The 27,160-nt window shown below is 41.4% G+C and overlaps 1 protein-coding gene and 1 pseudogene across 2 annotated transcripts; one reads left to right on the forward strand and one right to left on the reverse strand.

Annotated features, from left to right (window-relative positions):
* PIGX (phosphatidylinositol glycan anchor biosynthesis class X) lies at positions 1-26,927 on the forward strand. 2 transcript variants are annotated; one of them, XM_058434983.1, is made up of 7 exons: positions 260-320; positions 4,593-4,656; positions 11,015-11,156; positions 18,747-18,960; positions 21,994-22,094; positions 22,203-22,276; positions 24,709-24,907. In XM_058434983.1, the coding sequence occupies exons 2-7, from the start codon at positions 4,604-4,606 to the stop codon at positions 24,722-24,724; spliced, it is 600 nt and encodes a 199-aa protein (XP_058290966.1). In that variant the 5' UTR covers positions 260-320; positions 4,593-4,603; the 3' UTR covers positions 24,725-24,907. The 2 variants fall into 2 exon arrangements, with proteins under 2 accessions (XP_032003286.1, XP_058290966.1); XM_032147395.2 differs by lacking the exon at positions 22,203-22,276 and having other exon boundaries at positions 1-320; positions 24,709-26,927.
* On the reverse strand, positions 2,962-2,991 carry LOC116464126 (U7 small nuclear RNA; annotated as a pseudogene).
* Positions 26,928-27,160: the final 233 nt, after the last annotated feature.

Raw genomic sequence — 27,160 nt, forward strand, 5'->3', positions numbered from 1 at the left:
GCTGGGCGGGGACGACCGCCGCGCGGGAAGCCTTGGGGGCCGGGGCTGCCGGCAGCTGGGAACCGCGGGCGTTAGGCCGCGCACCCAGCCCTCGGTCCCGGCCGGTAAATCTGGGGCAGCGCGCGGTAGGAGCTGCGGGCGGCCAGGCCCCTTCCTGCGTCCGCACCTGGCCCCGCGCGCCCCTGTCGGGCGTCCGGCCTCCGGCGTCCTGGCGGCTCGGGTGGCGGCGGTTCGGGCGGTCGCCTGGCTGCTCCTCGGGGCGGCGACCGGGCTCACTCGCGGGCCCCCCGCGGCCTTCACTGCCGCGCGCTCCGACGCCGGTAAGGGGGGCGGGGCTGCGGAGTGCGCCGGGGCTGGGGGGCCAGAGCGTGGGAAGCGGTCCCGGCTCCCGGGCCTCTCCGCGGGTTGCGGGGATGCGGGGACCCGGGGCGGGACCTAGATCAGTAGGGCGAGCCGGAGGAGGTCAAACACTGGAGCCGCGTGCCCTCCTCCTCTCCCCTGCCCTCCCGTGCGCTTTGGTCTGCGGCGGATCCCGGGGCTCCGGGAGAGTCGGGCTCGGGCCCTGCGGTTCCCAGGCTGGACTGGCCGCCCTGTTACTGAAGTTCTGAGAAGGAAAGTCAGCCGTCAAGCGTCTTGGGATGCTCTTGAGCTGCACAGAGCTTCTGATCACCAAGGGGCCAGCAAGGCCTGAGCGCCCTGGGAGGCCTGAGAATCCCCAAACTGAATATAGGACTCCGTGGCAAACTGCTAGTTGTTCGTGCAAGTAGTAGTTGGCAAACTGCTTGTACTACTGAGACGGGCAAGTGCGGGAATAATTACAATAAAGTGGTAAGGTTTGATGGGATTAAAGCATAAACCCGACAAGTTTCTCCATCTGTGAAATGAGGATATTTCTGTCATCCTTGGTACCATTTAGATCCATTTAGTATCTGTCAATCAGTGCAGTTCTGCTTGTGTGTTTACATATTGGGTTTTCAAGTTTATCTAAACAAAGGATTATGAGGCCAAGAAGTTTTTTTTTTTTTTTTTTTTTTTTTTTTGAGATGGAGTCTCACTCTGTTGCCAGGCTGGAGTGCAATGGCGCGATCTCGGCTCACTGCAACCTCCGCCTTTCCCAAGTTCAAGCAATTCTTCTGCTTCAGCCTCCCAAGTAGCTGGGATTATTACAGGTGCCCGTCACCATGCCCAGCTACTTTTTTGTATTTGTAGTAGAGACGGGGCTTCGCCATATTGGTCAGGCTGGTCTTGAACTCCTGACCTCAGGTGATCCACCCTCCTCAGCCTCCCAAAGTGCCGGGATTACAGATGTGAACCACCATGCTCGGCCAGAAGGATTTTTAAACTGTTGGATTTGGTAATCTGTAGAGGATTCCAACATTGGCATTGTATAATTAAAAAGGGGTCAAAATTAGCGGGGCGTGATGGTGTGCGCCTGTAGTCCCAGCTACTCGGGAGGCTAAGGCAGGAGAATCGCTTGAACTAGGTAGGCGGCGGTTGCAGTGAGCCAAGATCGCGCCATTGCACTCCAGCCTGGGTGACAGAGGGAGACTCTGTCTCAAAAAAAAAAAAAAAAAAAGTAAAAAGGAATCGATTTCCAGAGCCAGTTCACCACAACCAAAGTAATATTTAAGAGGAAAAATGTTGAAGGTAAATTCACATCCAACAAATTCGTTTTAAAAATGGTACTTTTGCCTTTAAAATCATAATATTCTAGTATTTGCTGTACTATTTGTAAATTAGCCTTCCTCCGGTCCCAGTGATGAACTGCTGTCTGGTGTACATACCAATAGAATTTAAGCCTGTTCAAAATTTTTCTTCTAATTTAATTTATAGTTGGATAGTAGTCCTCACTTCCCACCCTACCCGCATTAAAATTAAACATGATGAAGAAAAATCTGGATTTGTGCTGGGCACAGTGGCTCGCATTTGAAATTCTAACACATTGGGAGGCTGAGGTGGAAGGATTGCTTGAGGCCAAGAGTTCAAGACCAGCCTGGAAAACATAGCAAGACCCTGTCTCTACAAAAAAATTTAAAAGTAGCCAGGTGTGGTGGCGTGGGCCTGTAATCCTAGCTACTTGGGAGGCCGACGCGGGAGGATTGCTTGAGCCCAGAAGTTGAAGGCTGCAGTGAGCTGTGATCATGCCGCTGCATTCCAGCTTGCGTGACAGAGTAACGCTTTGTCTCTTTTTTTTTTTTTGAGACAGAGTCTCGCTCTGTTGCCAGGCTGGAGTGTAGTGGCACAATCTCAGCTTATTGCAACCTCCACCTCCCAGGTTCAAGCGATTCTCCTGCCTCAGCCTCCCAAGTAGTAGGGACTACAGGTGCACACCACGACGCCCGGCTAATTTTTTGTATTTTAGTAAGGACGGGGTTTCACCATGTTGGCCAGGATGGTCTTAAACCGTTGACTTTGTGATCTGCCTGCCTCGCCCTCCCAAAGCGCTGAGATTACAGGCATGAGTCACCGCACCCAGGCTGTTTGTTCTTTTTTTTAAGAGGCACAGCCTTGCTTAGCTGGGCGCTGTGGCCCATGCCTGTAATCCCAGCATTTTGGAAGGCCGAGGTGGGCAGATTGCCAGGTCAGGAGATCGAGACCAGCCTGGCCAAAGTGGTGAAACTCCATCTCTACTGAAAATACAAGAATTAGCCGGGCGTGGTGGCGCGTGCCTGTAGTCCCAGCTACTCTAGAGGCTGAGGCAGGAGAATTGCTTGAACCCAGGAGGCAGAGGTTGCAGTGAGCCAAGATCGTGCCACTGCACTGCAGCCTGGCAACAAAGTGAGACTCCGTCTCAAAAAATAAATAAATAAATAAAAATAAAAAAAGAACAAATAAAAATCTGGATTGGTACAAGATACATATGGGATTTGGGATTTGTTTATTTGGGAAAAGATCATATGCTTCTCCAAAGCAAATACAATTTCTTTTTTGAGGGTTGGAGATTTTTCAGTGAAATGTAAGTAGACAAATTCTAAAAGAGCTGTAACACTAAAATTTCTTTCAATTTTCGTGTTGAAAGTGAAAGTATCTTAGGCTTTAAAAGTCAGGCAAACCTTTCTTCTAATCGGTCACGTAGTTAGTTGTATGACCCGCGGCCATTTACTAATGCTTTAGAAGTTCAAGTTTCCTCCTGCAAACAAATGGCAGTAATTTTGCTTATTTTGCTATAGATTGTGAAAGTTAAAACACATATGAAAGCACCAAGTAGGGGATCTAGCATGTTAGATGTTATTTAACAAACGTTATTTTTTTCTATTCTTTTTTCATTCCTTCAGATAGTTTCACCTTCACATCATTTTTCTTAATGCATCTTTTCAGAAATACATCTAATGGATTCAGCAATATTCAATGATAGTAACAGGATTATGTAAATAATATATAGTTTTCTGTATGTGTTTGGGGTTTGTTTGTTTGTTTGTTTGTTTGTTTGTTTTGAGACAAGGTCTGGCTTTGTCACCCAGGCTGGAGTGCAGTGGTGCAATCTCTGCTCACTGCAGCCTCCCTCTGCCTCCTGGCCTCAAGCCATCCTCCCACCTCAGCCTCCTAAGTAGCTAATTTTTGTATTTTTCTTAACGGAGATGGAGTCTCGCTATGTTGTCCAGGCTTGTGTATGTTTTTAAAATGTTCTTCCCACAGATTTACAGCTTTTGAAATGGGACAAAGTTCCATAGCAAATGCCTGGCAGAGTTGCTGGTCAATAGTAATTGAATTTTCACAGTTTTAAGATGCTTACATTGAGTAATAGTTTTATTTTTTTGTGTTTAGAGACAAGATGATAGATGATGTCTCTCTCTGTCACCCAGGCTTGAGTGCAGTGGTGTAATCATAGCTCACTGCAGCCCCCATCCCCTGGGTTCAAGCAATCCTCCCACCTCAGGTGCGATCTGGCACACCTGGCTCTAACAGCTTGAATGTCTGGAATCTGGATGAAGTCAGTATACTGAGATTTGTGCTTATTCTAAGTTTACAGTGGAACCCATTGAACCTTTATGTGCCTCCAGCTTTGCTTTTTTTTTTTTTAAACCTTCCAGCATCTCCACAAGGCATAAGTGTACCATTTTTCTAGTTTTGTAGGCATGGATGTTAGAATATAGAAGTTGCCAGTATGTATCTATCTGATACACAGTTTCAGTGAACTAGGATTAAAATGGAGATTTCCTGGCTCTTTAGCCATCCTGTTCCTTTTTGGCATCTTGGGGTCACCTGAATAAAGTAATATTAATAACAAACAGTTATGTAGAACACTTAATATGTATTCTTACTACTGTTCTAAGTGCTTCTACATACATTAAATTCTTATCACAGCTAGTAGAGAGATAAACTATCTTGCCCAAAGTTGACACAGCTATTAAGTTACAGACTGGGATTTGAAATCAGGCAATCTAACTCCAGAGTCATTGTTCTTAACCACAGTGCTATATTGGAAGTAGATTTATATATGTGTCTCAAATTGCTTAAATTTTAAAAGTTTTTGTTTTTAGGTTGGTTAGATTTTCTAGGCAATTTGGAATACTAAAATAACTCTTTTCTAATTATTTAAATATTTTATTCAGTGCTTTTGTTTTTTAAAAAATATCTTTTGGTTCTTATAGGCATAAGGGCCATGTGTTCTGAAATTATTTTGAGGCAAGAAGTTTTGAAAGATGGTTTCCACAGGTAAGTTGCCCATTGATTTCTATTTCTATTAAAATAATATCTCGTATAATTGAGAGCAAAAAATTGATGGTTGAAATATGTATAAATTGAAAAATCAGGCCGGATGTGGTGGCTCTCATATGTAATCCCAACACTTTGGGAGGCTGAGGTGGGCGGATCACATGATCAGGAGTTCGAGACCAGCCTGACCAACATAGTGAAACCCTGTTCTCTACTAAAAATACAAAAATTAGTTGGGCATGGTGGTACACACCTGTAGTCCCAGCTACTTCAGAGGCTGAGGCAGGAGAATCACTTGTACCTGGGAGGTGGAGGTTGTGGTGAGCCAAGATCATGCCGCTGCACTCCAGCCTGGGCAACAGAGCAAGACTCTGTCTCAAAAAAAAAAAAAAAATGAAAAAAGAAAAATCACTTGCTTCCTCAGAGTTACTCGGGGATGGCATATGTGGTTCACACTTTGAAATAATGATTAACTGAGTGGAGCAAAGAAGCAAACAAATCTATATTGTTTACCACGTACAGTTGTCCGTTGGTGTCTGAGGGGACTGGTTCCTCCTGGACCTCCCCTGAGGACACCAGAGTCCTCCGATGCTCAAGTTCCCTGTATGAAATGGCATAGTACTTGTACAGAACCTACACACACCCTCTCGTATACAGAGGTCGTTTTATATATACAACCAGTGCCTATATATACAATATTCCATTTAATCTTCACAGTGGCATGAGATAGATGATTTTTTCTTATTTTTCAGATGAGGGAGGTAGAGCTCAAAGAATTTATGTAATTTGGTAGCAATTAGGGTGATTGAGCTCTGACTCTAATTTAGTACTATTATACTTCAAAGCCATCTCAAGTACTATGATACACTACTCTAAATCACTATGTCTTACTACAGTTGATTCTAAATGACCAAGCTGTTTCCGAAAAAGAAATTATCTTCAAAAGATGAATATTTGCCCATATTGAAGATCTTTAAAAGTCTGGTAAAAAGGTGTGGAAACTGTTCCTTAAGAAAGCTTGCCCAAACTGAAGCTTCGCAAGGTGATTATTTTGAAATGATTCTCAGATACTTGATTTATAAATTCTGATTCATTTATTTTTTTTTTAAATTTTTTTAAGCCGGGCGTGATTGCTCACGCCTGTAATCCCAGCACTTTGGGAGGCCGAGGCCGCCGGATCACGAGGTCGGGAGTTCAAGACCATCCTGGCAAACATGGTGAAACCCCGTCTCTACTAAAAATACAAAATATTAGCTGGGCGTGGTGGTAGGCGCCTGTAATCCCAGCTACTCAGGAGGCTGAGGCAGGAGAATCGCCTGAACCCAGGAGGCAGAAGTTGCAGTGAGCCGAGATTATGCCACTGCACTTCAGCCTGGCGACAGAGCGAGGCAAGACTCCATCTGAGAAGAAAAAAAAAGGGTATAGTTATTTCACCATGAAGTATATTTGTGTTAGGTTTTTTGTAAATAGCTTTTTATGAGTTGAGGACTTAATCTTAAGCTTCTAGTTTCCCGAGAGTTTTCTTTCATGATTGGGTGTTAAATTTTGTCAGATACCTTTTCTTCCTCTGTTTTGAGAGGATCATACAATTTTTATATTTTATTCTGTTAATATGATGAAGTACATTGATGTTTCCAATAGTGAACCTACTCCTTGGTCATGCGATACTATCTTCTTGAAACATATCTGGATCTGTTTTGCCAATAACTTGCTAAGTAGTTTTACTTGTATGTTCATGAAGGCTATTGGCCTGTAACTCTGTTGTGATGCCTTATTCTGGTTTCACTGTCAGGGCATTGTCGGCCTTATCAAATAGTTTGGGAAACATTTTCTTCTCTAGTTTCTGCTTGTGTAGCATTGGTATTATTTATTCCTTTAATGTTTAATAGAATTTAAAAATGAAGCTCTGTTTTTGGGTGTGTATGCTACATTTAGGGTTGTTCTTGATGCTCTTGATAATTTCTTGATGAATTGGATGAATTGACCCTTTTTTCTTTGTGTAATGTCTTTCTTTATGACTGACAATATTCCTTGTCCTGAAGTCACCTTATTCTAATATTAATATAGCCATCTCATATTTATTATTAATATTTGCATATCTTTTTTTGTCCTTTTACTTTTATCACCTTTATCTTCAGTGTGTTTCCTGTAGATAGCATATACTTCAGGGTGGCCTTTTTTTTTCTTTCCAAATCCCAAGAGCCTGTGAAAGGAGTTGCTGTTTTATCCATCTGTCAGTCTATGCGTTCTAATTGGAGTGATTAGACCATTTATTTTTAATGTAAATATTAATATGGTTGGTTCGGTTTAAATCTGTCTAGCTGCTTTTTTATCTATTTGTTTTTCTCTTTGTTGCATCTAGTCTTCTCCTTTTTTTCTTGCCTTATTTTGGGTAAATTGACTACTAAGCATTCTATTTTATCTCAATTTTTGGATGATTAGCTATACCTCTCTCTGTTTTTAATTTGTTGCTTTAGGGTTTACAATGTGCAATCATTACCTATCACAGTCTACCTTCAGATAATTTTGTTCCATGTCACAGATACTGTTTTATCAGGATAGCTTCATCTCCTTCTCTTTTCTATGCTGTTTTTTTTTTTTTAAACATTTTCTAAAAGTACATACAAACAAAAAGATGCATATCAAACATATTAGGAAGGTTGCCCATGGGAAGACGGGGAATAGAAATGGGGGGTGGGAATTAAAGAAAATAAATGAGAGAGGGACTTTGTATGGATCAATGATAATAACTCAATCCTCTATTTGACAAAGAAGAAGAAGAAGGAAGAGGAAGAAAAAGAAAGTGGGATAAAGGATCGGAAAGGGAGGAAAATGGAAAAAATTAGAGTACGACTCCAGGGTAGACCTGTTTTGTTGTCGCTTGGTTGGTTGGTTGGTTGGTTGGTCAGTTGTATTTTTCATATGTTTCGCCATGTTGGCCAGGCTGGTCTCGAACTCCTAGCCTCAAGTGATCAACCCGCCTCGGCCTCCCAGAGTACTGGGACTACAGGCGTGAGCCACCACGTCCAGCCCCCACATTGTGCCTGGCCTCCGTGGTAGACCTCCCAGACGGGGCGGCTGGGCAGAGGCGCTTCCCACATCCCAGAGGGGGCCGCCAGGCAGAGGCGCTCCCCACATCCCAGATGAGGCGGCTGGGCAGAGGCGCTCCCCACATCCCAGACGGGGCGGATGGGCAGAGGCGCTCCCCACATCCCAGAGGGGGCCGCCAGGCAGAGGCGCTCCTCACTTCCCAGACGGGGCGGCCGGGCAGAGACGTTCCTCACTTCCTAGACTCTATGCTGTTGTCATCACATATTTTACTTTATTTTTTACTTGTGTTATGAACCCCACAATATATTATTATTGGTTTTTCTTTAAGCAGTCACTTTTCACATTATTTATTTTAATTGTGATAAAATACCCATAACATAAAATTTACAATTTTAACTTTTTTTTTTTTTTTTGATATGGAGTCTCGCTCTGTTGCCAGGCTGGAGTGCAGTGGTACGATCTTGGCTCACTGCAACTTCTGACTCCCTGTTTCAAGTGATTCTCCTGCCTCAGCCTCCCGATTACAGGTGCCCGCCACCACACCCAGCTAATTTTTGTATTTTTAATAGAGATGGGATTTCACCATGTTGGCCAGGCTGGTCTCTATCTCCTGACCTCGTGATCCGCCTGCCTTGGCCTCCCAAAGTGTTGGGATTACAGGTGTGAGCCACCACGCCCAGCCTAATTTTAACTATTTTTAAGCATACAATTCAGTGACATCAAGTACATGCACATTATTGTGCTACCATCACCACCATTCATTTACAGAACTCTTCATTTTGTACAACTGAAACTCCTTGCCTACTGAGCAATAACTACCCATTCCTCCTTCTCTCCGCTCCTGGCAACCAGCATTCTTGTCTCTGTGAATTTGACTCCTCTGGGTACCTCATATAAGTGGAATCATGTAATGTTTGTGAAGCTTATTTCACGTAGCATGATGCTCTCACAGTTCCTTCATGTTTTAGGGTATGTCAGAATTTCCCTTCTTTTTAAAGCTGAGTAATATTCCATTGTATGTTTATACCACATTTTGTTTATTTGTTCATTGTTGATGGGCACTTTGGTTGCTCCTGCCTTTTGGCTGTTGCAAATAATGCTGTTGTGAACAGGATTTACGGTTGGCTCTTAAATGCCTGCTTTTAATTCCAGAAGTGGAATTGCTGGATCATATGATAATTCCATTGTAATTTTTCGAAAAACTGTCAGAGTTTTCCATAGTGGCCACATCATTTTACATTCCCACCAACAATGCTCAAGGGCTCCAATTTGTCTAGCAATCATGTTTGAAAGCAATTAATACATGAGAAAAAAGTGTTTTATATTCCCCCACATACTTATCATTTCTGATCTTTCTTACAGATTTATGTTTCTATCTAGTATCATTTACTTTCTGTCATTTCTTGCAGTGACAAATTCTTAGTTTGTGTTTGTCTGAATCTTTATTTTGCCTTTATTTTTGAAGGATTTTCCTCCTGGATATAAAATTCTAGATTGACAGCCTCTTTTCTTTTAGTACTTTAAATAAGTTGCTCCATTATCTTCTAGTTTATTCTTATCTTTGTTAATCTCTCCATAATTATTGATAGCTTTTAAGATTGTTTTCCATTGACTGGATAATAATGTGCCTTGATGTGATTTTCTTTGTATTTATCCTGCTGAGGGTTGGTTGGCTTCTTGGATTTGTATACTTATAATTTTTATGAAATTCAGAAAGTGTTCAGCCATTATATCTTCATTTTTTTTCTGTTACATTCTCTTCTCTTTTTTAGGAACTCCAGATATATGTATACTAGACTACTTGATATTGCTTAAAGGCCATGGAGGCTGTTCCTTTTTTCTCCCTGGTCTTTTTTCCTCTCTGTGCTTCAGTGTGGATAGTTTCTGTTGCTCTGTCTCCAAGGCACTGATCTTTTCTTCTTCAGCATCTAATGGCTTTTAATTACATCTGGGTAAGTTTTTATTTCAGAAATTATATTCTTCGCCGGGCGCGGTGGCTCACGCTTGTAATCCCAGCACTTTGGGAGGCTGAGGCGGGCGGATCACGAGGTCAGGAGATCGAGACCACGGTGAGACCCCATCTCTACTAAAAATACAAAAAATTAGCCGGGCGTGGTGGCGGGCGCCTGTAGTCCCAGCTACTCGGAGAGGCTGAGGCAGGAGAATGGCGTGAACCCGGGAGGCGGAGCTTGCAGTGAGCCGAGATCGCGCCACTGCACTCCAGCCTGGGCGACAGAGCGAGACTCTGTCTCAAAAAAAAAAAAAAAAAAAAAAAAGAAATTATATTCTTCATCTCTTAAAGTTGCATTTAGTTTTTTAAAAAATATCTTCTCTGTCTCTTTTTTTTTTTTTTCTTGAGACAGGGTCTTGTCTCTGTCCCCCAAGCTGGAATATAGTGGTGCTCTCAGAGCTCACTGCAGCCTCGACCTCCTGGGCTCAAAAGATTATCCTACCACACCCTCCCTTGTAGTTGGGACTATAGGCACACATCACCATGCCTGGCTAATTTTTTTACTTTTTTTAGAGACAGGGGTCTCTCCATATTGCTTAGGCTGGTCTCAAACTCCTGGCTTCAAACGATCCTCCTGCATCAGCCTCCCAAAGTGCCAGGATTACAAGCATGAGCCACCATCCCTGGCCTATTTTTTCTTTTCTCTTTTTTTTAGATGGAGATTTGCTCTGTCACCCAGGCTGGAGTACAGGGGCATGGTCTTGGTTCACTGCACCCTCCACCTCCCAGGCTCAAAAGATTCTCCTGCCTCAGCCTCCTGAGTAGCTAGAGCACAGGCATGTGCAACCATGCCCAGCTAAATTTTGTATTTTTGGTAGAGACTGGGTCTTTCCATGTCACCCAGGCTGGTCTCAAACTCCTGAGCTCAGGCAGTCTACCTGCCTCAGCCTTCCAAAGTGCTAGGATTATAGGCATGAGCCACCATGCCTGCCCTCTGGCCTATTTTTTTCTGTGTAAATATCCAGTTGTTTCAGTGCCATTTGTTGAAAAGACTATCCTTTCTCCGTTAAATTACGTTGGTACCTTTATTGAAAATTGTGTGAATGTTATTGGATTCCATTCCTTTTCATTGAGCTTTGTCTATGTTTACAATAATGCTATAGTGGCTTAGGACATGAATTATGAAAGATCTAATGGATGATTCTCACATGTTATAAATATTTCATTTGACCTTATAATCTACTTTTGGAAAATGGATTTTGAAATATAGTGTTTTCACTAATAGGAATACAGTGTTATGTTATCTCATTTAACAGCTGAATGAAGAGATTTACTTTAAATGTACTTGTCTTACAGAGACCTTTTAATCCAAGTGAAGTTTGGAGAAAGCATTGAGGACTTACAGACATGCCGACTCTTAATTAAACAGGACATTCCTGCAGGACTTTATGTGGATCCATATGAGCTGGCCTCATTACGAGAGAGAAACATAACAGAGGTACAGTTATTAGGGGATTTTTTGGGAGAGAATTTAGCGGTGCTATAGTTTGGATTAAGGAAAAATAGGTTTTCTTTTCTTTTTTTTTTTTTTTTTGAGACGGAGTCTCGCTCTGTCACCCAGGCTGGAGTACAGTGGCGCGATCTTGGCTCACTGCAAGCTCTGCCTCCTGGGTTCACGCCATTCTCTTGCCTCAGCCTCTCCGAGTAGCTGGGACTACAGGCGCCCGCCACTACACCCGGCTAATTTTTTGTATTTTTTAGTAGAGACGGGGTTTCACCGTGGTCTCGATCTCCTGACCTCGTGATCCGCCCGCCTCGGCCTCCCAAAGTGCTGGGATTACAAGCGTGAGCCACCGCGCCCGGCCAGGTTTTCTTTTCATTTTGTTAAAGTGTATAAAGTGACATTTTTAGAGATAGAATGGGCATAGTCTTTGACAAGTGAGTGACTCTTGTCAGGAATAAGCCAACTAAACTGAGCTAGTTAAATACTTTTTAAGGTGGTTCATAGTTCAGTGACTAAGAAAATTATCTGTGTGTATGTGTATGTCTTGAGATAATTAATGATTAATAAATAGTGCCTCAACAGTAACTTTGTCAATGAGAATGACATATTCCCCAACATCTGGGTAAGTTTGATATGTGAGGAGAAGAAACTAATATTTAATAGATGTCTATATGCCAGATGTCTTCATTTTCTTTTAAAAAGAAAGATCGTGTCCCACACCCTTTACATAAATTAATCTTTATAACAACTCTGGAGGTGGAATCTCCATTTTATATATAGGGAAACTGAGGGCTGGGTGCAGTGGCTCACGCCTGTAATCCCAGCACTTTGAGAGGCCAAGGCAGGCAGATTGCCTGAGCTTGGGAATTCGAAACCAGCCTGGGCAACATGGTGAAACCCCGTTTCTACAAAAGTACAAAAAATTAGCCAGGTGTGGTGGTGGGCGCCTGTAATCCCAGCTACTTGGGAGGCTGAGGCAGGAGAATCACTTGAACCTGGGAGATGGAGGTTGCAGTGAGCCGAGATCGCATCATTGCACTCCAGCCTGGGTGACAGAATGAGACTTTGTCTCAAAAAAAAAAAAAAAAATGTGAGGCACAAAGAAGCCAAGTAACTTATCCAAAATCATAGAGGTAAATGGAAGAGCCAGTAAATGGATCCAAGATTGTCTAGTTGCAATGTTGTTGCCCTTGCTGGACCTGAATCTTACCCCGTAGTTAGAAAAGTTTCCCCAACTTTGATAAGAATTCCTTGGGGGCACTTTTGTACAGATTATTGCCTTCCCGGGAAATCCTGATTCAGTAGGTCTAGATTGGGCCCCAAAATCTGGTTTGAAGAACCCAAATTATTTCCTTTTTTTTTTTTTAATTATTGTGGGTACGCAGTAGGTATATGTAACCCAGGTGATTTCTGTTAAGAAATTTTGGGAGACACTGTCTTAGTTGATAAGATTGTAATTTACTTACAAATTTTTAAAACTGTGAAATAGATGGATCTATAGTTATTCATCATGGCAGTTTATTTCTAATCATGGTTTAGGCCAGTTTCTTTACCCATTTATTTTATTAATTTTTTTTGAATAAGTAATTACATTCTCATGGATTCATTGAGTAGATATAAAAAGGTATGCAGTGATAACATTCTGCCTATGTCAACTACCAATCAGCAAGTGTGTTCTCAGTTATTTGTGTATGTATGACAGTTTACATACACATACAATTATGGAAGGACCTCATTTTTTTTAAAATTTAATGTGTTTTTTTTGTTTTTTGTTTTTTGTTTTTTTTTGAGACAGAGTCTCTGTTGCCTAGGCTGGAGTGCAGTGGCACCATCTCGGCTCACTGCAACCTCTGCCTCCCTGGTTCAAATGCTCCTGCCTCAGCCTCCCGAGTAGTTAGGATTACAGGTGCATGCCACCATGCCCGGCTAATTTTTGTTTTTTTAGTAGAGGTGGGGTTTCACGATGTTGGCCTGGCTGATCTCGAACTCCTGACCTCAGGTTATCTGCCCACCTTGGCCTCCCAAAGTGCTGGGATTACAGGCGTGAGCCACTGGCCAGAAGGATCTCATTTATTTCTTTTCTTCAATGAATTATGAATTCTAAGTGAGGCTTTTCAAATTTAAAATAATAGATTTCAAATTTCAACACAGTTTTTGGCTTGTAAGGATATGGGTTGGAATCATATTTAAATCTACTTAATAAAATCACTTACCATGTTCTAAGAAAATGGAAGTTTTTTGGATGGGGGTTACCCAAAAATTCATACCTTTGGATGGGGATGAGATTTGGATGTTTGAAGGTTGACTGTTAGAAGAAAAGGGTACAGGTAGAGAGTGCCATTATAGATTGATTAACAAGTTTATCTTGATCTTGATTTTCTGCTTTCTAATCTTCTAATCCCTAATTATAAGCCTTGTATTTACTTCTTTATTTTGGAAACTTCTAGAAAAATAGATGTTACATTTGTGACATTTAAATATATGGAATTTGATGCCTGACATATTAGTTGCTGTTTCCTTCTGCCTAGTTGAGATTGTGGCCCAATTCCTTGTACAGAGAAACTTTGTTATGCTAAGTGTTATATAATAAGTGTGACTGGGTAGAAGGAATTTATATGTAGGGACTGATTGATGCCTGTATACCTGGATTAATGTCTTGACTCTGCTCTAGGAAATAAAATTTTTGGCTGCAGCAAATGGAACTGTGGGCCCAAATTAAATGAGTGATGTGCCAGCAAAATGCTTTGTAAGGAGTTTGTGATGGTTTGTGAATAATTTGAAAATAAATGCAAGCCTTAAGTAGGTTCACCAAGGATAAGGCAGATCAAATAAACCTCATTTCACTTTTTTAGGTAGGATTATTAAACATATTTTTTCATCAAAAGTCTCTTAGATTCTTTGAAAGCAGTATAATATTAGATTGAAACATATAAAATTGCTGTTTTGTGGGTCAAAATGGAAACACTTTTTGAAACCGTAAGTTTTGCTCAAAGTATGTAGTATTTTTTTTTTCCTTCTTTCTTTTTTTGAGACAGAGTCTCGCTCTGTCACCCAGGCTGGAGTGCAGTGGCGCGATCTCGGCTCACTGCAAGCTCTGCCTCCCGGGTTCATGCCATTCTCCTGCCTCAGCCTCTCCGAGTAGCTGGGACTACAGGTGCCCCCCACCACGCCCGGCTAATTTTTTTGTATTTTTAGTAGAGACGGGGTTTCACCGTGGTCTTGATCTCCTGACCTCGTGATCCGCCCGCCTCGGCCTCCCAAAGTGCTGGGATTACCAGCGTGAGCCACCACGCCCGGCCCAAAGTATGTAGTATTAAGGCTTCTGCTTCTGGTCACGTGGAGAACAGGTAACAGATTTAGTTTCACTTGAAACAAGCAAGAAATAGACAAAATATATGAAATAATGAAAAAATTCATTGACTATCAGGCAATGAAGGGCAGAGATATCCGAGAGAAGGGAAATAAGTAAGGTGAGCCCTACTGTCATCCAGCTTATTTCCTCGAGAATATTTTCAGGCTTAATGCAGGGAGGAGAAACTCAAGCAGAGCCTAGTGGACTTCTTGAGTTGAGGAGATAAAGTTGAGATTCTGGGCAGGCCAAGGTCACTAGAATTCACAAGACAGTGTACCAGAGGAGAGAGAACTTCACAGAGGCAGAACTCCAGGAATAACAGAAGGTTCCTTTCAAGTATGTAGCTGAGTATTTATCAGTGTGTGTATGTTAGGAAACTACCTGATGCCGGGGAAAGAACCGTCTGACAAAACAAGTGGTAACAGTGTCTGGCACTCACACAGGGACAGGCGTAGTACCTCGTCCCAGCAACCAGACTGAGAAAAGCCTTATAATTTCTTGAACAATGGAAAAACAGAACTTTTACTCAGTAGCAGGGAATACTTAGCCACAAACTGAACAAAACCTTAAAAAAAAATCAAACTGTTTCTAAGTAACTTATCTGCATTCCCAAACAAAGCTCAAGAATGTGTATAGGAATACAGACATATCCAGCAAGATCAAATTAGCAATTTCTTGACTCTAATAATAAATTAGCAGCTAAGCAAGGATGGGGGGGGAAAGTGACCTATAATGAGGAGGTGAATCAATCAGTTAAAACCAATCCAGAATTGACCCAGATGTTAGAATTAACAGGGTGCAGGCCGGGCTTGGTGGCTCACGCCTATAATCCCAGCACTTTGGGAGGCTGAGGCAGGTGGATCACATGAGGTCAGGAGTTCGAGACCAGCCTGGCCAATATGGTGAAACTCCGTCTCTACTAAAAATACAAAAAATTAGCTGGGTGTGGTCGTGGGCACCTATAATCCTAGCTACTTGGAGGCTGAGGCAGGAGAATCACTTGAATCCGGGAGGCAGAGGTTGCAGTAAGTTGAGATGGTGCCATTGCACTCCAGCCTGGGCAACAAGAGGGAAATTCCAACTCCATCTAAAAAAACAATAATAATTAACAGGCCCTTAAAACAGTTACTGTAACTGCATCTCATGTGTTCAGAATTTAACTAGAAATATGGAAGATATTTTTTAAAAGTCAGCATTGAACTTCTGGGTTTTTTTTTTTTTTTTTTTTTTTGAGACAGAGTCTCACTCTTTTCGCCCAGGCCGGAGTGCAGTGGTGCAATCTCGGCTCACTGCAAGCTCCGCCTCCCGGGTTCACGCCATTCTCCTGCCTCGGCCTCAGTAGTAGCTGGGACTACAGGCGCCTGCCACCGCGCCCAGCTAATTTTTTGTATTTTTAGTAGAGATGGGGTTTCACCGTGTCAGCCAGGATGGTCTCGATCCCCTGACCTCGTGATCCGCCCGCCTTGGCCTCCCAAAGTGCTGGGATTACAGGCGTGAGCCACCGCACCCGACCAGCATTGAACTTCTAAAGATTAAGACTACAATGTGTGAAATGAAAAATACACTGGATAAGTTAGTGGCAGATCAAATATTGCAGAAGAAAAGATGAAGGAACTTGAAGATACTGCAATAGAAACTACCAAAAATGTGAAACAGATAAGAAACAGATTTACAAGGTGAACAGAGCATTAATGAACTGTGTAACAACTAAGTGGCTTGCCCGACATGTAACTGGAGTCCCCGAAGAGTAAAGTGAGAGGCAGGGATGGAAAAAATATTCGAAGAAAAATTGGCTGAAAACTTTCTGAGTTTAATGAAAACTGTAAACTCAAATATGTAAGATGCTAAAGTAAAAGGAACATGAAGAAAACTATATCAAGGCACATGATAATCAAATAGCTTAAAATAATGATAAAGAAAATGTTTAAAGTAGTAAGAGGAAAAAAGATGTTACATCCAGAGGAGCAAAGTTAATGATGACAGGTGGTAACTACATGGGTAAATATGTAAGACTTCCTTCCCTTTTTTTTTTTTTTTTTTACTATTTCAATCTCTTTACAAGATAATTGACAAAAATAATAACAATGTAGCATAGCATTGATACTATGTGTACAAGTAAGATGTGTGACAGAAATATCACAAACGGCTGGGCTCAGTGACTCATACCTGTAATCCAAGCACTTTGGGAGGCTGAGGTGGGAAGATTGCTTGAGGCCAGGAGTTTGAACTAGCCCAGGCAACACAGTGAGACCCCACCTCTACCAAAAAGTTTAAAAATTAATTAACTGCTGGGCGTGGTGGCTCACACCTGTAATCCCACTTTGGGAGGCCGAGGCGGGAGGATCATGAGGTCAGGAGTTCGAGACCAGCCTGGCCAACATGGTGAAACCTAATCTCTACTAAAAATACAAAAACTTAGCCGGGCGTGGTGGCGTGTGTCTATAGTCTCAGCTACTTGGGAGGCTGAGGTGGAAGGATTGCTTGAGCCTGGATGGTTGAGACTTCAGTGAGCCGTGATCACGCCACTGCACTCCAGCCAGGGTGACAGAGTGAGACCTTGTCTTAAAAAGAAAAAAGAAGAGGCTAGGTAAAAAAAAAAAAGAATAGGCAGCTCATGCCTATTATCCCAGCTCTTTGGGAGGATGAGGCAGGAGAATCGCTTGAGCCCAGGAGGTCAAGGCTGCAGTGCACCATGATTGTGCCACTGCACTCCAGCCTGGGTGACAGAGTGAGACTCTGTCTCAAAAAATAAAATAAAATAGTAGTACATATAAAGCATAGTGAGATAAGGCTGCCAAAAAGCTAATGCAAGTTTTGCCTACAGAAGATAATATTGCTACTATACTCTGTGAGTATTTCAAAGGCAGCTAATATGATGAATGATTTGGAAACCGTGTCATGAGAACCCAGGAGAACTGTGAACGTTTCCCTTGTCAGGAGAAGACTTCGTGGCGGCGGCTATGGTTGCCTTCTGATAATTGAAGGATCCCTAGTGGAATAAGGAACGAATTTATTGCAGACATTGTAAGCAAGAACAACTGGTAAATGTTATAGGCTAGTACATAAAGTTTCTACTCATGAAAAAGAAATAACCTTATAACAGTAGATAGATCGAAATGACTCATAGTAATGAGCTTCCTTCCAGTCACGGAAAGTATTCAAGCAGTCACGGTATACCTGAAAAATACCTTTGCTGGGACAGTGGTTTAATTTTATTACTTCCAAAGTCCCTTATGACTCATGAGATGATATAATTCCTTGACTTTTGCCAATGAGTTCTGTTCCTGCTATGACTAACTGAAAAGGAACAACATATAAAGAAAACATAGCACTTGGTGTCACTGTCAGAGGAAAGTTAGGATGCTTGATGTGATGGGAAGGAGTTAATGCTGTTTGTTTCTCTGAGTTATACCAGGGTTTTGCATGGACAATCTGAAGAGAAGTTGTGTGTGTGTGTGTGTGTGTACATCCATACATATATACATAGGTCACGTATATAATGCCTATGTGTGTATGTGGATATATGTGAGTGTGTGTACATAAATATGTATGTATATGTGGATATCTATGTAATAAATAAACATACATGTTATAACTTAGGTCTAATTGCTGCCACATGTACATTTTCACTTTTGGTGTAGAATACTATACTTTTCTATAAAATAGTTTTTACCATATTATTTTAAGAAATCAGTTACTATTTTTTCCATTAACTTTTTATACCCTCTCTAGAAAGAGTGCGGACCTTTGCTTTGACTTCCTGACCGCAGTGCTCTTACTCACTGCCGTCTCACTGGCTTCTCTGAAGAACAGGAAATTGTCAGAATGATACCAATCATTTTAACTCAATACAGGTTTAACCTTTTGTCATAGTTTTTGTACTTATTGAATAATGCTATATTCACGAAATTTCTCCGTTCCTAGGTACCTGTTTTGTCACCTAAACAAAGACTAATAAGAAAGTATTACAGGAATGATTTTTATTATGGGGAAATTTGGTACCCTAGAATATAATTTCCCCAGTTTATTTTTAGTAAGCAGACTTTTATTAAGCATAAATTGGTCTTGCGTTTTTCTCCTTAAAATTGAGGATGGAAGGGGAATGGAAATTGTTTATAAAGGGGGCAAATTTGACACTGCTGTGTATCTGTATATAGTCTTCTGGTTTTAACTTTTTAAAAATCTTCCTCATTCATTTCTTCTTGATTAATATTTATTTTCTTTTTGAACAGGCAGTGATGGTTTCAGAAAATTTTGATATAGAGGCCCCTAACTATTTGTCCAAGGAGTCTGAAGTTCTCATTTATGCCAGACGAGATTCACAGTGCATTGACTGTTTTCAAGCCTTTTTGCCTGTGCACTACCGCTATCATCGGCCGCACAGTCAAGATGGAGAAGCCTCGATTGTGGTCAATCAACCAGATTTGTTGATGTTTTGTGACCAAGGTGAGGGCTCCAAGTGTTTTTTAAGGGTTGAAACATCAGAATAAAGGTATGGTGGCAAGTTCTCCTTCTGCTAGGGTGGCTGGCAGAGCTCTATTTCCTGACCTAGGTGGTAGTTACAAGGGTATTTGCCTTATAATAATTCACTAAACTGTGTATTTGAGTAGATTTTTTTTTTAATTTTTATTTTTATTATTATACTTTAGGTTTTAGGGTACATGTGCACAATGTGCAGGTTTGTTACATATGTATCCATGTGCCATGTTGGTTTGCTGCACCCATTAACTCGTCATTTAGCATTAGGTATATCTCCTAATGCTGTCCCTCCCCCCTCCCCCAACCCCACAACAGTCCCCGGAGTGTGATGTTCCCCTTCCTGTGTCCATGTGTTCTCATTGTTCAGTTCTCACCTATGAGTGAGAACATGCAGTGTTTGGTTTTTTTGTCCTTGCGATAGTTTACTGAGAACGATGGTTTCCAGTTTCATCCATGTCCCTACAAAGGACATGAGTATTTGAGTAGATTTTTATGTGTGTGCTTTAATTTACAATCAAAAAGTTAAAAGAAAAAGAAACATGCATTTGCCATCCCTGTCCTTTACTCCGCTGCCCCAACTGTCATCTCCTTCCCTCTAAGACTAACCCACCGTCCTGACTTTTAAATACTTCCTTATGGTTCTTTATATGTTTATCATCCAGATGGGCATTCCAAGACACTATACCAAGACTAAGGTCTTGTCCATTTATAAAAATCTATTATTTCCATTAAGTCTTTTAATGTACAGGTTTCTCTCTATCCCTTTCCTTTCTTCAACACTGATCTGTTGAAAGAACCTGGGCCATTTGACCTGTAGAGTTGGTCATCGCTGGGGTTTTGCTAATTGGACTCATGTTCCTCATACTTCTTTATTTACTGGAAATTGGCAGCTGCCTCCAGAAGTATGATCAGATTCAGGTTTGATTCCTTTGACAAAACTATAGGTAGTGCTGTGTTCTCTTCTCAGTAGCCATCTAATATTAGTAGGCATGTACTATGTGTTTCTTTTTGCAGCCATTGGTCCACATTGCCCTCTGTTGCTTTTTGTTTCTTATCAGTATTGCAGGACTCTGTGGCTTTTGATGTTTTGTTTCCACTTGCATGTATTTTGATGTTTGGGAAGATATTTTATCACCTAGTTTTGTTGTAAATTTTGTCTGTGAGTTTTTTATTTTGCTGCGTAATTGTCGTTTCTGTTTTTATGTGGGAATTTGGGTAAACTGAAAAATTAGCTTTTGCTGCCGGGCATGGTGGCTCACGGCTGTAATCCCAGCACTTTGGGAGGCTGAGGTGGGTGGATCATGAGGTCAGGAGTTCAAGACCAGCCTGACCAACATGGTGAAACCCCGTCTCTACTAAAAATACAAAAAATTAGCTGGGCGAGGTGGCAGGCGTCTGTAATCCCAGCTACTTGGGAGGCGGAGGCAGGAGAATCACTTGAACCCAGGAGGCGGAGGTTGCAGTGAGCCGAGATTGCACCACTGCACTTTATCCTGGGTGACAGAGCGAGACTGCATCTCAAAAATAAAATAAAATAAAAACCTTTTGCAGTTTGCAGTCTTCTCAAGATGTTTTCTTTCTTTCTTCTTTTTTTTTTTTTTTGAGGCGGAGTCTCGCTCTCTTGCCCAGGCTGGAGTGCAGTGGTGCAATCTCGGCTCACCACAATCTCCGCCTCTCCTGCCTCAGCCTCCTGAGTAGCTGGGACTACAGGCGTGCGCCACCATGCCTGGCTAATTTTTGTATTTTTAGTAGAGACAGAGTTTCACTATGTTGGCCAGGCTAGTCTCGAACTCCTGACCTCGTGATCCACCCGCCTTAGCCTCCCAAAGTGCTGGGATTACAGGCGTGAGCCACAGCACCTGGCCAAGACATTTTCTTTAGTTTACGAAGCCCCTTTCAGTTTTTGGTTCTTTGTGTCTTCAAATTTGGGTTGATTTAGAATGTTTATAAAAGTTAGTAGCACTGGGGCCAGGTGCAGTGTATCACACCTGTAATCCCAGCACTTCGGGAGACCGAGGCAGGCGGATCAGTTGAGGTCAGGAGTTCGAAACCAGCCTAGACAACATGGTGAAACCCCCGTCTCTACTAAAAATATAAAAATTAGCCAGGTGTGGTGGTATGTGCCTGTAATCCCAGCTACTCGGGAGGCTGAGGCACGAGAATCGCGTGAACCTGGGAGGCAGAGGTTTCAGTGAGCTGAGATCGCGCCACTACAGTCCAGCCTGGGAGACAGAGCGAGACTGTCTCAAAAAAAAAAAAAAAGTTAGCAGTGCTGTTACTAAAAACCGACAGATGGGAAGTTTTTAATACTACATTTGTTACCATCATACCTTTCATGATGAGAAAATTAAAAATGTTCAATTATATTAGCTTTGTTCATCCAACCTTGTTTTCTGTTTCTATTAAAGGTACCTCTTACATTAAATTTTTAAGAGCAGCCCCAAATTTGAGTACAATGAGATTCATTAAGAGTCATGTTCGGCCGGGCGTAGTGGCTCACGCCTGTAATCCCAGCACTTTGGGAAGCTGAGGCGGGTGGATCACGAGGTCAGGAGTTCAAGACCATCCTGCCAAGATGGTGAAACCCGATCTCTCCTAAAAATACAAAATTTAGCTGGGTGCAATGGCAGGCACCTGTAATCCCAGCTACTCTGGAGGCTGAGGCGGGAGAATCGCTTGAACCCAGGAGGTGGAGGTTGCAGTGAGCCGAGATTGCACCACAGCATTCCAGCCTGGGTGACAGAGTGAGACTCCATCTCAAAAAAAAAAAAAAAAAAGAAGTGATGTTCAACTTTTGTAATACTTTTGTAATTTTCTAATTTCTTAGGCATTCACATAAAAAATATGCTAAAATAACAGAATGTGATAGATGGGTCCAGATCATATACATAATGTATTAAATAAAATGTTTGACAACTTCTATCTGTTGAGGTTTAATACAAGCCTAGCTTTGAGTCCAAATACAGGTTTTCTGACATCATTTTCTACCACTTTTCTCAGAGTTCCCGATTTTGAAATGCTGGGCTCACTCAGAAGTGGCAGCCCCTTGTGCTTTGGAGAATGAGGATATCTGCCAGTGGAACAAGATGAAGTATAAATCAGTAAGCTAATATTTTATGTTGTTTTTTAGATCATGTGCCTCATTTAAAGCTCTTTCTGTAATGTTTCTGCCACATTTAAGAGATTAGCATTTTTTTTTTTTTTTTTAGGCGGAGTCTCGCTCTGTCACCCAGGCTGGAGTGCAATGGCACAATCTCAGCTCACTGCAACCTCCGCCTACCAGGTTCAAGTGATTCTCCTGCCTCAGCCTCCCAAGTAGCTAGGATTCCAGGTGCCCGCCTCCACACCCAACTAATTTTTGTATTTTTGGTAGAGGCAGGGTTTCACCCTGTTAGCCAGGCTGGTCTCAAACTCCTGACTTTAGGTGATCCGCCTTGCTTGGCCTCCCAGAGTGCTGGGATTACAGGTGCGAGCCAGCGTGCCCAGTTGGGATTAGCATTTTCTAATATAGAAAGCTGTTTTTTCTTATGGCGAAGGGTTACTACAAAGCACTGCTGTTTTTTGTTGGGGAACTTTCATTGAACATACAGTTGGGAAGATGGATGACTCTGCAATCTTATGCAGTGTAGAATTGTTTTTGAGTAGATTGCCATTACCATATGGTACCTGAAAATTTTTCTCAAACTCTAAAATACATCTGGAGATGTGCATTTGATTGATTATGTCAATGAAGAGTATGCTTATGTTTATGATTTATTGATTTAGCAAATTAGTGTGCATTGCTACAAGATAAGTAGTGACCCTTTTAAAACATTTTGAATTCAGTTGTCTTTATTTATTTATTTATTTTGAGACAAGAGTCTCGCTCTGTCGCCCAGGCTGAAGTGCAGTGGTGCAATCTTGGCTCACTACAACCTCCACCTCCCTGGTTCAATCAGTTCTCCTGTCTCAGCCTCCCGAGTAGCTGGGACTACAGGCACCTGCCACCATGCCTGGCTAATTTTTGTATTTTTAGTAGAGACGGGTTTTCACCTTGTTGGTCAGGCTGGTCTCAAACTCCCGACCTAAGGTGATCCACCCCCGTCAGCCTCCCAAAGTGCTGGGATTACAGGCGTGAGCCACCACACCTGACCTCAGTTGTCTTTAAAATTCTGTAACTTGCCATAAGAGGTCATAATTTAACACTTTAAATATAGCTTTTCACTATATATATATATATATATATATATGTTTGTTTGTTTTGACACGGAGTCTCGATCTGTTGCCCAGGCTGGAGTGCAGTGGCACGATCTCGGCTCACCACAACCTCCGCCTCCCAGGTTCAAGTCATTCTCCTGCCTCAGCCTCCTGAGTAACTGGGACTATAGGCACACGCCACCATGCCCGGCTAATTTTTGTATTTTTAGTAGAGACAGGGTTTCACTATGTTGGCCAGGCTGGTCTCAAACTCCTTACCTTGTGATCTGCCTGCCTCAGCCTCCCAAAGTGCTGGGATTACAGGCATGAACCACCACACCCGGCCAACTTTATATATATTTCATCTTTATATATACCAGAAAAATAGGTGGCCATTACTAAGGTGGTATTCCATCCCAAGGATTGTTGAAAATTCATTTTTTGAATGACGGTTTTCAGATAGCACTTTGTTGCAGATTGGGTTGGTTACTTGTATTTTTTGGGGTGTGAAATCATAATTCAGGTATTTACAAAAAGAAAACAAAAAGTATTCCCAAGTTACCTACATGTTAATGTTTTTTAAAACTTATTTTTAAAGTATAAACTTTCCCAATGTTTTTCATTGAACTCCTTTATCTTCAAAACCAAATAGCAAATAGAAACTGAGTTGAATGCAGGAGCTTTTGCATTGCTAGTCATAGTAAAGGTCACATTCAGTTGTACAATATGTGAATAACAAGGCTTTAAAAGCTATCTGGGGAGAGAAGGGCAAATGGGAATGAAAGAATAATTTAGTTTTTTGTTGTTTTAATGTTTTTCCTCTAAGTCTTCAATTTAGAGAGAATTCTGTATTCTAATTTGAAACATGGTAAGAGGAAGTAAATGTTTACATTCATTACAGAGGTGACACTGGGATATAGCTTTTCTTAAAATAATATACTTTATGTAAAAAGCAGAAAAATCAGAACTAATGAGATTTAACAAATTATTGTGGGAATTGAGTCTGATTCTGTAACATTAAATGAAATGTTAGATTCAAAAGTCATTCAAACCAATAATATTACATGTAGTGTAGCACTGGCTGAAATATATTTAAAAGAAAAAGGAAAGAAAAATATCCAATTAAAAATCAAAGAAATAGTGGTCTCACCTTATGACATGCATTTTATTTTACTATTTTTATTTATTTATTTATTTAATTTATTTGAGATGGAGTCTTCCTCTGTCTCCCAGGCTGGAGTACAGTGGCGCGATCTCAGCTCACTGCAAACCTCTGCCTCCCGGGTTCAAGTGATTATTCTGCCTTAGCCTCCCTACAGGCCTGGGACTACAGGCATCTGCCACCACACCTGGCTAATTTTTGTATTTTTAGTAGAGACGGTTTAGTAGAGATGTTGGCCAGGCTGGTTTCGAACTCCTGACCTCAAGCGATCTGCCCGCCTTGGCCTCCCGAAGTGCTAGGATTACAGGCATGAGCCACCACACCGGGCCCATGACATGCATTTTCAATGTCTGACTTCTCTCTCTCTCTCTCCATAGGTATATAAGAATGTGATTCTACAGGTTCCAGTAGGACTGACTGTCCATACCTCTTTAGTATGTTCTGTGACTCTGCTCATTACAATCCTGTGCTCTGCATTGATCCTTGTAGCAGTTTTCAAATATGGCCATTTTTCCCTATAAGTTTTATGTAGTTAAATGCTTCCTAGAAACCTAAATAAGATCTATTAATTTCTGATGAGAGGTGTTCTTCTAGAATTAATTACTTTTATCTTTTGTCTTCATTTGTGGCCAAAATTATGTTTACTAGAGGAAATTTGGGATCATTCTCAGCTAATTCCAAAATTTAGTGCTCTATTGCATGGATCCTTGGTAATACTCAAGCATCAAATGCCATAGGAGGAAACTTAATTCTGCTAAATTAATGTTTATTTTGTGAGAAGTGACTTTATCTTCATTTGGGATAGAAAAATTATTTCTTTATGTAGTAGAGTCAAATTATTCTCATTTTTGCGAATACTTTCAATTTAAGCTACAAATTGAGAAAACCATTATAAATAAGAATAAAATAGGCCAGGTGCGGTGGCTCACACCTGTAATCCTAGCACTTTGGGAGGCCGAGGTGGGCAGATCACCAGAGGTCAAGAGTTTGAGACCAGCTTGGTGAAACCCTGTCTCTACTAAAAATACAAAAATTAGCTGGGGGTGGTGGTGGGCATCTGTAGTCCCAGCTAATTGGAAGGGTGAGGCGGGAGGATTGCTTGAACCTGGGAGGCGGAGGTTCCAGAGAGCCAAGATCGCACCACTGCACTCCAGCCTGGGCGACAGAACGAGACCCTGTCTCCAAAGGAAAAAAAAAGAAGAAGAATAAAATAATTTGGATGAAAATCATGTTTATTTAAATAGTAATGTCATGAGACTATTAAAGATGTGCCAGAGTTTCAGTGAAAATCATTAAAGTAGGACAGCTAAGAAATTAATATTAATATCAAAATTATTGATAATCTTAAATTATTGATTATTCCTTAACGCACTCCATTCTCCTTTTACATTTTATCATGTTTCTTTTGAATATATGAATTGGCAAAGGACTTGATGAAACTGAGTACTAAGATTTGGTACAGAGTATGTCAGGAAGACAACTCAGATTGCCATTTTAAATAAAGTTGTACATGAACAATAATTGGAATCATCAGGTAGTTTTTTTAAATAAAGGTTCTTCATTCACTGTTATGATTGGAAAAAAATTAGAAAATAAAGTAAGTGCCATAGGCTAATTAAAAAATAAAACCTTGGCCGGGCGTGGTGGCTCACGCTGGTAATCCCAGCACTTTGGGAGGCCGAGGCGGGCAGATCACGAGGTCAGGACATTGAGACCATCCTGGCTAACACGGTGAAACCCCATCTCTACTAAAAATACAAAAAAGTTAGCCGGGCGTGGTGGTGGGCGCCTGTAGTCCCAGCTACTTGGGAGGCTGAGGCAGGAGAATGGCATGAACCCAGAAGCTGGAGCTTGCAGTGAGCCAAGATTGCTCCACTGCACTCCAGCCTGGGCGACAGAGTGAGACTCTGTCTCAAAAAAATAAAAATAAAAATAAGTAAATAAAACCTTAGGGCAAGCGTGTTCCAAAACAGAAGCCATCAAATGAGGGTGTGTTGGCATTATTTTATGTAGAGTATCGACATGTGATAAACCTTTGTATATGCCATCACTGCTCCATTTCCTAAAGTATTTTGGTGTTTTCCTGGGACTGCATCTTGTATAATTTGACATGTATGACTTGACTAGTCATAACAGTTCTTTTTAAATGTGTATTTGAGACTTAAATATTGGAAAAGGCAACCCAGTGCCATAAAGCAGAAAGTGACCTTTAAAATGACTAAAATTTCAACCCTATAAGTATAGTTTCATACCTATTTCATGCTTTCTTGTAAGAAAGAATTTCATGTTTTAGAAACATTTCTTTCACTATGGGATTAATAATGTGACACTGAAATGGAATTATATGTCAGCTACAATTCAGTCACATTGACAGGCAACGTTTTGGAATATGGTTAGACAGGGAGGGAACACGGTACTGTTTCACATCTTAAGAGTATGTGGGGGTATGTGTATACAGAATGTTTTTGTTTTTGCTCATCACAACCAGGTTTCATCAGTATTTAAAATATTTAAGATTGTGGCTTGGAATGTGGTTCAGCCGTTTACTCGCTTATACAAATATTCAGAAGTGTAATAAAAATGTGAATGAAGAAAACTTTGATATAACTCTTCTTGCCTGGGTAAATGGTTGCAGATGACATCACTTTTAGTATAGCAGAACATTTCTGGTTTTGTTTATATTATCTTGTAAACACTGCCAACATGGTGAAACCCCACCTCTACTAAAAATACAAAAAATTAGTCGGGAGTGGTGGCATGCGGCTGTAATCCCAGCTACTCGGGAGGCTGAGGCAGGAGAATCACTTGAACCCGGGAGGCAGAGGTTGC

Source organism: Hylobates moloch, unplaced genomic scaffold (genome assembly GCF_009828535.3).
Source record: "Hylobates moloch isolate HMO894 unplaced genomic scaffold, HMol_V3 SCAFFOLD_203, whole genome shotgun sequence".
Lineage (NCBI taxonomy): Eukaryota > Metazoa > Chordata > Mammalia > Primates > Hylobatidae > Hylobates > Hylobates moloch.

Bases quoted from the DNA above. Each gene is read 5' to 3' on its own strand.
- PIGX (XM_032147395.2), top strand. From the start codon at position 4,604: ATGTGTTCTGAAATTATTTTGAGGCAAGAAGTTTTGAAAGATGGTTTC. The intron at 18,961-21,993 runs GTGAGGGCTCCA...CACTTTTCTCAG, and splicing joins GTTGATGTTTTGTGACCAAG to AGTTCCCGATTTTGAAATGC. The intron at 22,095-24,708 runs GTAAGCTAATAT...CTCTCTCCATAG, and splicing joins ACAAGATGAAGTATAAATCA to GTATATAAGAATGTGATTCT.